Source organism: Monopterus albus, unplaced genomic scaffold (assembly GCF_001952655.1).
Source record: "Monopterus albus unplaced genomic scaffold, M_albus_1.0 scaffold117.1, whole genome shotgun sequence".
NCBI classification, from domain to species: Eukaryota; Metazoa; Chordata; class Actinopteri; order Synbranchiformes; family Synbranchidae; genus Monopterus; species Monopterus albus.
Window position 1 is genome coordinate 751,265 of NW_018127997.1, and position 10,453 is coordinate 761,717.

Sequence of the window (10,453 nt, forward strand, 5' to 3'; positions counted from 1 at the left end):
GCAGGAATCAAATAATTATTTTCCCCACTGTAAGTCCAGTATTCACTCCCACCCTGAGAAAACTCTCTCACTCTTTATGTCCATTATTTTCACAAACTAGCTGCTAACTCTGGGTTGTTTAATGCTGGGCAGGGTAAAGCGTTGGGTTTACAGTACCAAAGCTGTTTCACTGAAAACTGCTTTTTGTATCGATTAATTCAGCTTTAAAAATGTTAACCCTGAAAGGCTGTAAAAAATGTTTCTCTTTCTTACCAAAAGTACTAATTACTAATAACAACATCATTCATATACTGTACAATTACCTTATAGAATAAGAGGATGAAGTTGATTGCAAAGGCAACAAACAGTGCCAACATCCTCATGTTGTAGAAGTTCCTGGCAAAGTAATTCTGTAAGGGAGACAGAAAGAGGAGCTGCTTATGTGTTTCTGGGTGAACAGAGCACTTATTTACAGACCTAAAACTACTAAAATTATTGGCTGCTTTAAAACTGTGCAGTTCAAATTATAGTAGGGATGGGCAATAACTTTTGAATATTCATTCATTCATTCATTTTCTACCGCTTAGTCCCTGAATGGGGTCATGGAGGGAGCCAATCCTGGCCGGCAATCGGGTGAATACACCCTGGACAGGTCGCCAATCCATCGCAGTTGGAATATTCAAATAGTCATTAAATTTTAAAAAATCTAATACTTTATGTAACTATGGTTTTGTCTTTAAAAACAAAGAGCCTGAACTGTTTTCCTTTGCTTTTACCAACACCTAGAAATAATGCAATAACAAGGTCAGTATATCATTTTACTACAGCGGCAAATACAAACAGCAGAAACATATTCAGAGACTACAGCGATCAAAATGTTCTGTGTGCAACTTCTTCGAGAGGAAAAACATAATGGACAGATTTTTCAGCGCATATCATTATGTGACAGCATCTAATAATGAATTAAATATCAAACCTCTAAGAGCAGAGCCTGAAAAAATTGCCACTATACAAAATATTTTAAGTCATTTAACCATCCAGTCAGTGGAAAGTTAGTTTACATCAAGGATTTTATCACTTGTAAAACAAAAAATGTTATTTACATGATACAATGCTCATGTGTAAAACTATAAATAGGGGAGACATCTCGCTCACTTAAAGAGTGTATTACAGAACACAGGATTTTTTACTTTAAAGGTTTATTTCCAGGAGGTATGAATGGAGATTTTTCAATGAATTTCTACAGTGGGGTCTAGTTTTTTGTGCTCATGTGCTCCAATTGTACGCTCTATTGTTTCTCTTAACTATTTAATTTCATTTTGTGTTATCTAACATATGTATGTGGTGTCACCTGCTTGAGTTATACACTTTTGCCCCTTTGTCAGTTTGACCTTTGAATGTGACTGACCCATAACCATGACCATATACTTAACTTATGTGTATGTTTTTTATTGGCCGACATGTATGAGCTATTCACTGTCAAATTTGGGCCACAGTTAATGCACCATAATGACACGCTATGCATTTACATTAGTAGTGGATGTTAAACATTGTTTTTTATCTGTCTGTGCTGACACACTGGTGGTAGGATTGCTGCTAAGGCAGAGTAGACTACATTAGAAGCATGGCTATCCAAAATACAGTGGAAACCCACGGGCTGGAAACGTGAATGAAGCCACTCACATTGACTTGTCACAACGTGTCAATATCATGCCTACTTTTCCCCCCCATGCAAACCCTCACCCCCGACCAATGCAGCAGGGAGTTGCGCTTTTGGCGGACTAATGTGAATGTACCGTCACACTCATCATACCAGCCTGACTTTGTTATCTACTTATATTGCATGACAGCTTTTGCCTCGGTGAGAAATATTGTCACATTTTAATACCACAAGATCTCATGGCACAAGATCTTGTCACACCCCTAATGAATAGTTTCAAAATTGGCCTGAAAAACTAAGTTGACAGTGGGAGCTCATGACCACTACTGTAAAAGCAACTGAAGAGGACAGAAAGGTATAATGTACCAGTAGTTTCCTTTGGTAGGCTATGATCTTCTTCAAGAATGCAGACTCCTGCAGATCTGGTTCATCAGACTTTGAGGTGTGATGTCTTCTAACTTTTGGCTTCATCTTCTCATTCTTCAATTGTTTCTCTGTCTGTCCACTTCTGAAATCACAACACAATACATTTACACACAGCAAGCAATACAGTGCTGCTCCATTGTGTCTTCACCCATCTGACTGCATTTTTAGATTTTGGAGGGTTAAGCAAATGGACTGGTAACTGTTACTCACTACAACATAAATTATAACCAAGCTTTTACTATTTTCAATTGTAGTGAAACCCTCTGAACTGATTTACACACTGTGACATGGTTTTTAAAAGAACTGTCTATAAACCAAAGCTAAATTATAAATGAATGTATTTTACATGTAACTATGTAATATTTATTATATGTGTGCTCCTGTATGTGCCTATAGATTGACCATCACTGTTGACGCCACACCTGTTCCTTTTCCCAGAACAGCTGATCTCCTCGGTTGACACTCCTCAAGATCAAGACCTTTTGAGATCGCTTATATTCAACTGCCCAACCTGCTGCCTGCTCCTGAGTCAGCCTATGGCCAACGACTCATCACCAGTTGGTTGGTCATGTTCTACAGCCCCGTCTTCGCCACTGGCCTCCTCCACATCCCAACTCTCTGGAGGGGCTCTGCCTATGCCGTCTGCCTCCATGTCTTGGCCCACCTGAGCAGCACCTGCTTCCTGTGCTTATGTTACAAACTATGGTTGGTCTTAGGTTAAAGATTAGTTTTAGGAGAGCCTTGTTTTACATTCTTGTTTAAGGAGTAACATCTTAGCTTTTGTATTTTCTGTAATTTTCTAGTCTTCAGCCTTAGGTTACTCTTTCTCTTGCTCATTTTGTTCTGTGTGCAGTCCTGATTTCTTCTGCCTCAACATCTGCCCTAGTGTCCTCCTGTTTATGTACCTAAAGTTTATAATAAACCCCTGTTTACCCCTCTGTCTTTGCCTAGTGTTTGAGTCCAAATAGTATAAAGTTAAAATACCTGTTGTAACTAACAGATTGCATAACAACAATGTGTACATACACTGATGTTTTCTCAGGTACACATTCAGTCTCTGGTGTTCCTTCTTTCTCCTCTGAGGAAGACGTCTTCAGCTGAAACAGAATACACTGTTAGACACACAACCCAGGGGTTGGGTGAGTGAGCTGTGGCCAGTGCAGACCTAAAGCAACAAAATACAACATTTTTATATTAAAATAATATCTTCAAAATCACTTTGATGGTAGACTGACTCCTAATAAGGTGAATGGTATCTCTGCTATTGTCACTGCATGCCTATATCCTCTGTTATTGCACTGTGTAGCTTTGTATTACCACCCTAGAGACCTCTCGTGAGAACTGCATAATGCTTTACAGCAACAGACCCTTTCGCTAGCTTAATATTCACACATGCGGAGACAAATCCCTGGACCTTTGATTTTTAAAATATTTTTTCAAGTGACAAAATAACCACTTAGATTATGAATATGTGGCAAATCTATTCAAGTAATGCCTATTTGGAAATTTTCTCTGATGCTTTTGGAGCAGTGACGACCCACTAGTAGACCAAACTAACTCTCCTTAGCAGGCAGCTACCTCTGGTTCACAGTTAAGTTGTCAGCAATAACACTGGTGTACATGTTGTACATTGAGAATGTCCTCCCATCATCGGGAGTTTGGACTCACTAACTTGTAATACTTATTACTGCTGAATACAGTAACTGATTTGTCTACTGTGATATTGAACAAGCTGTGCAACAGGACATGGACTAAAGCGCACACATAGCAGTACATAGTATCGCGTATAGTGAGAAAACATCCGTCACATAGATATACATTTACATGGTTATGATCTGTCCAGCCAAAGCATGTAAAAACCTGTTCAACACAACACACCCCCAGAACTACAGCATCACCAGAGCCTAGCCACAGCCAAGAAGAAGAGGAGAAGAGAGAGCGGGAAAGCAGCCAAGAATAAATATCATTGGTGAGAGCTAAAAATAACCCTGTCAGGGTTACTAACTGTTAATAGCTACTGTCCTGACGTTGCTGTAGAGATCTGCTAAAATGAAAACAACATCATCACCACAGCAGAGTCTACACCTGTGCTAATGTTATTTATGAAGTACTTCAGCGTAGGCTGTAACCATATTGATGTCATCCTGTCTCATTGTGGTGTCATGCTTCGGTTCCGCTGCTTCCTGTCATGCTTTTATTTTGACATTACTTCCTGTCTTTGTTTCACCTCAGTTTCGGTCTTTTTACTTTAATAATCACTCACATTAGTTTCACCTGCTCCCAATTGTTTGCACCTGTTTTCACCGCATTATAAGCAGCCTTCCCCCACCAGTCCCCTGCCACATTGTTCTAGACTTCAGCTCTAACTCTCCAGCGTTTTTGGTTTTGGTATTTTGTGTTTTGACCTGGATCGTATACGTTGATAATTCTGTTCTGTCTTGCCCTCTTGTTTCGGACTGCTGCCCTGTGTATGAATTATTGGACTTCTCTTGTGGACTACGAACTTTGGATTACCTTGGATGTATGTGTTTGCTTGCTCTGACCACGGACTGTATTGTCAACCCGTAAGTGCGTTGTATGTTACACCATGTCTTGTCTTGTTTTTCTGTTCAGCGTTAGTACTCTTAATAAAGAGACGGTTTTGTTTCACACATCCTCGTCTAGCCATTTAATCGAGTTCACCACAACATTTTTGGCAGCTTCACGCACCGATCCTGACACCTGGCTCTAACCATCGGGGGCAACTTGGGTGTTCAGTACCCTGCCCCAGGACACTTCAACATGTGGCCTATAGGCACTGTGATTCAAACTCCCAACCCTCCAGTTGGGAGACTGCTCTACCCAATGAACCACAGTTGTCCCCATCCGCTGACGTGAAAACAACATCACCACCACAGCAGAGTCTACACCTGTGCTAATGTTATTTATGAAGTACTTCAACCCTGCCCCAGGACACTTCAACATGTGGACTATAGGCACTGTGATTCAACCTCCCACCCCTCCAGTTGGGAGACTGCTCTACCCAATGAACCACAGTTGTCCCCATCCGCTGACGTGAAAACAACATCACCACCACAGCAGAGTCTACACCTGTGCTAATGTTATTTATGAAGTACTTCAGCGTAGGCTGTAACCATATTGATGTCATCCTGTCTCATTGAGATTTGTAGTTTGTTTTTTTTTCCAAAAAGTCATCTACCTCCATCCCCCAAACAAATAAATTCATCTCAGGCCAGAGAGACTGCTCAGGCTTTTTCACTGTCATGCCAGATGAGAATTTGAAGTTTGCAGCCTAACAAACCCATCTCAGCTGGCTGGTAATAAATTACACTGCCCAATGGATATTATGTGCAATATGAGCCTAAACTGTGTCACCAGCATTTCATTCTATTACACACATCCACCTTCAAATGCTTAGCAAACTAGCTGAAAATCTGACCAGAATTTCAGTAGAACAAAAAAACTGCCATTATTTGCTATTTTTTTGTTGTGAGTATTCACCTTGGATGTCACAATAAACAAAACGAGTCATATTTGTATAAAATCCTCCAATATTTTTTTTTTTTTTTGTAATTCTTTTTTTTTCTTTAATATTTTAAAGGATATGGCAACATTTGAATCAGAATCTGATGATGCCAGTGGGACATTCAGTTATTGTCAGTCAGTGGTGGAAGAAATACTTTACAGTAGTAAAGGTAGCAACACCACAATGGAAAAATACTCTGTTACAAATAAAAGTCCTGCATTCAAAATGTTACTTACGTAAAAGTACAAAGTCTAGACTCTAGGCATTAAAAAAATACTCAAGGTACTAAAAGTACTTATTATGCAGGATGGCACATTTAACATTAATATATATCATATTATTGAACTGTACTTATCATCTGAACAGTTGGGTCTCTTGTGAACTTTCCATCGGCGATCAACAGTCTTATACTGTAATTTTTGTTTTAATCTGGTTCTAAAACGTAACTAGTAACTAAACATAAAATAAATGTAGTGAAGTAAAAAGTACAACATTTGCCTCTGAAGTCATAGTATGAAGGAGCACGAAATGAAAACAGTCAAGTACAGATACCTGAAAATTGTGCTTCAGTGCTTGAGTAAATGCACTTAGTTACTTTCCACCACTGCTCTGTTATATCTGATCAAAACACACCTACACAATGAATTGGATTAGATTATAATTGTTTTTGACTCAATAAATAATACCTAAGGATTATTTTTTCCAAACTTTGATTTGACTGTGGCTTATTTAGTCATTACTGGCAATGTCAACCTGATGGTTGGTCCACCACTTTGAACAAGACTGAAGAGTTTCCATAACTTTTGAATGGATTTCCATTAAATACGGTTCAGACATTCATGTTCCCCTCAGGATGATTTGTAATCATACGGTGTTCCTATAACACTTCATATAGCACCATCAGGTAAAATGTGTTGTTTGTTCAATATTTTTATTTCTGAATACCTGCAAAACTAACGTTCCCATCAGCTTCAGCTGTATTTTGTGTTTAGTTCTAATTAGCAAATGTTAGCATGTTAACATTGATGGTGAACATGGTCATCATTACACCTGCTCACCATCAGCACATTGTCTTTATAACCATATTAGCATACTGACATTAACATTTAGCTCAAAGCACCACTGTACCCAAGTACATGGCTGTAGACTCTTTGAAGCTAAATATCTACCACTGATGACTGACTCTTGATTTGCCCATTATTTAAAACAAGTTATGTATTTAAAAAAGAACTGGGAAAAAGGAAATTAGTAAGGAAAATGAACAAAGTAGTTCAACAATCCCACCAATGTTTCTTCTTCTCACCTGGTGCCTTTGTCTGAGCTCAGGTGGGGGTGCTGTGGGTGGTGTTTGTAGGTTTTGGGCAGGAACTGGGGAGTTCAGCAGTTCAGCTAGACTAGCATTGGGGTTATGTGGGGTGATCTTGTACTGGCCCCCCTCCCTTTTTAAGTCCAGACCAAAAATGTCCGAAAGCAGCTCGGTCTCATTAATGTTTATTGCCAGGTCAGCCAGGTCCTCCTTCAGGGAGCCGTGGTCAGATGGTCTCTTTTCTCTGTCCTCTCCTTCACCACGCACCTCATCCTGGGTGGGATCAGGCATGCTGGCCAGCAGCTCTGACACCTAGGGATGAAGAAAGTTTAGGTTTTTAGGAACAGTTCTTAGCATATTTCATTTGTTTAACAGCCAGACTGTGGATACACTGCTCTATTCTTATCAGATTATGTATAATAACCTTTATGGTCTTAGCCCCCTCCACCAGATTGCCTCCTATGAAAGTGCTGTAGAAGATTCTGCAAAATCCTCGAGCCACACTGAATGCTACATGGAGAAGGCCCAGCAACACCGACCAGTAGAAGGAGACCAGGGTAGTCACCATGTCCTTCACTGTCATGTTCTTTATCTTTTTCATTTGCTTCTTCAAGCTTTTCATAGATAGCACCTAAAAACAGAGTAAAAATACTGGTTAGTTCCAGTGGCACTGCTGAGTAACACAAGGACAGTTCAATGTCCAAAGTTTCCACATAACCCTACCAAACATCATGAACACTCATGTTTCCTCAAATAAGACCGAATAGGCCGAGGTCTAAGACTGCTCATCAGTACTGAACCAACTACAGTTATGAACAGCACAGTCTTGTTATCTGACAAATTATAGGCTCAAAGTTTGGAAAACGTCTGTATTTGTATATTTGTACTCTTAATTACTGTACCTCTAGGTAAAATGGTCGCATTTATATGTATATAGCATATTTCAATTAGGGGCAATTCAAAGTGAATTACATAGGCAAAGAAAAACAATAATCATTCAACACCAGAATAAAATCAATTAAGACAAATAAAGATAAAACATTGGTAAATGAAATAAAATACATAAAATGAAAATAAAAACAAAGACAAAAAAAGAAACACAATTATACCGCAGTTACAGTTCAGTAATAAGTTGAAGTTGCCCCAAATACAACACAGGAATAAAAAATGCAGCACAGAAACCAATTAATCAAAGGCACAGAAAACTATGGAGTTTTCACTTGACATTTGAAAGAGGCTAGAGCTGGGGCACATTTAAAATTAATTAAATTAATCAGGAAGTTGGTTCCATCTGCTGAACTGGGTTTATATTTTTCAAGGAGATCAGAAAATGTGTTTTGACCTCATTTTACAGAATGCTTTATCAAACAGCAGTAGCACCTTAAAATCTATTTTGTAGGTAGCCAGTGTAAAGATGTAGGGCAGGAGCGATACTATATGCTCAGTTTTCCTGGTTTTTGTGAGCTCAAGTTGTCTAAGAGTCATTTTTGGGAAGACCACAAAAAAGACCATTTCAGCAGACCAGTGCACTGGAGATGAAGGCTGAATGAGGTTCTGTGAAGCTTGTCTGGAGATGGGAAGTCTTAAGTTTTGCTATTTGTTTGAGTTTGTAAAATACTGATTAGGTTATGGCTTTGTGGCTGCATATCAGAATTTCATATCTTCATATACGGTATCTTTCATAGTGTTGAAAATTTAACTAGAAAATGTAAAAATTACTTGGTTTTTGGTGGTGGGATTATTTGGGTAGGGCCATTTGTTGACTAATAGCAGTGTATCCATGCACCTAGCACTTATGTGCAGCATTTTTAACCAGACACTGAAGACACAGACATCAGATTGGTATAATTACTCTTTTCTCACTCTTGGAAAAAAAAACAAAGGCATATTTTCAGGAATGTTCATCTACTGTTTAGCATACTCAAAAATATGCCCACATCCTTTTGTCGACCATTAGCTGTGCTTGGTGCAGGGTGTGAGCGTACCTTTATCAGCAGCATAACATTGTATCGCAGAGCCAACAGAGCCATGCAGACAGTGGTAACAGAGAAGAAGCCCATCTCAGCGTTCTCCTCATCTGGTTTTCCCCTTTCACTCTCTTCTTTCATCGCTGATCGTTCACCAGCATCAGACATCTGAGCTGCCAGCTGCATTTCAAAGATGGTGTCCTCACAGAAATTCACAAACAGCTCCATCTTCTCCTTCTCCCCACCCTTGTTCACCACATCAAATATGAACTGACGTTTGGATTCTTTGATCTGGGTAGTGGGTAAATACATGAAAACAGGAAGCTGGGAGGAGATGTGTTGGTACTATTGAACACTGATACAAAATCAAACTCTCTTTGAAGTAATAATCTCAAAAACAAATGCTATATTAATTCATGTATGTACCATCTTTACCTGTGGTTTCTCCCACTGTGTTCGACTGGACTCACTGATCTCAAAGTAGACCCTCTCGATGCGTTTGGCACTGCCCATGATTTCAATCCGGCCCAAGTAGGGTTGGAAGTAGTTGAGGACACTCTCTGCCAGCTCCAGGAATGTCTGCAGCCTCGTATCATGAGGCATGTGCTCCGACAGGTTGGTCAGCAAAACCGCCACATTGAAGCCAATATCCTTTTAAATCACAGTTTAACGTAAAAAGAAAACATTTTCCTTTTCCAGCATGTTTCTCACTACATAGGTTTTAGCACCACTCAACCTTAACATCTGGATGACACAATAGGGATTTCTAAAATGGTTACATCAAATACACAAAATAATCTGCCATCTAGATCTATTTTTTCAGGTAAATGTGAATTGTTACACTGTACCCCGTGACCCCGTTCGGGACTAAGCGGTTTAGAAAATGGATGGATGGATGGATGTTACACTGTAAATTATTGGCTGTAATCTAAAGCCTTACCCACATTTGAAAAGTGAAATTAAGTGACAGCTGGCCCGCTAGCTGCTATGTTGGTGCATATCTACCACCATACCAACTACTCAGAAAGTTTTTAATACTTTAAATTATTTTCAGACAAACAATGCAAACATATTACAGCGATTTCTAAGGATTCTGATTGCATTCAATCACTCAGTGTGATAAAGTATAAAATTAAATGGAAAACACCAAATTACAGTATTTTCTAATAAGTGTTAAGAAACTAACTCTTTTTTGTCCAAATTCAATATAATTTAAGCAAGTAAGGTCATTCCGATCCTCCCTTAAACCAACAAAACAGTGGGATTAATAAGCGACCTGGTAACAAAGAAGTCAAAGGACAAGGAATGCTCCATGCTGTTACTGAGAATAAAATCCAAAGAAATTTGCCAAATTACCAATTCTACTCTGATACTGATAAAATAATATAAACTCCTTTATCTAGTGAAACAAATGGGAATAGGAAAAAGAACACAAAAAGAGAACTTTACAAATCTCATGCTTGAATGCTGTGACATGGTGCCATAGTCTGTCTGGCCATTGGGAGCACCTGGAGAAATCCCAGTGGGTCCACCATACAAAAACAGGAACAAGTGAAATGCATCATTGGCCCACAGTGATTATTCACAGT

At 39.1% G+C, this 10,453-nt stretch overlaps 1 protein-coding gene across 7 annotated transcripts in view; it reads right to left on the reverse strand.

Moving 5' to 3' along the window:
- The window catches only part of ryr2a (ryanodine receptor 2a (cardiac)), a 252,899-nt gene that overhangs the window by 24,831 nt on the left and 217,615 nt on the right, over positions 1–10,453 (reverse strand). For 6 of the 7 annotated variants that reach the window (XM_020611714.1, XM_020611710.1, XM_020611711.1 and 3 more), the window contains 7 exons: positions 9,300–9,515; positions 8,883–9,155; positions 7,322–7,528; positions 6,895–7,209; positions 3,092–3,162; positions 2,006–2,147; positions 303–389 (listed from right to left, as the gene is read on the reverse strand). In XM_020611714.1, the coding sequence (XP_020467370.1) occupies positions 303–389; positions 2,006–2,147; positions 3,092–3,162; positions 6,895–7,209; positions 7,322–7,528; positions 8,883–9,155; positions 9,300–9,515 (1,311 nt within the window). The remainder of the gene's footprint in view (positions 1–302; positions 390–2,005; positions 2,148–3,091; positions 3,163–6,894; positions 7,210–7,321; positions 7,529–8,882; positions 9,156–9,299; positions 9,516–10,453) is intronic. The other variant, XM_020611709.1, reaches the window with a different exon arrangement.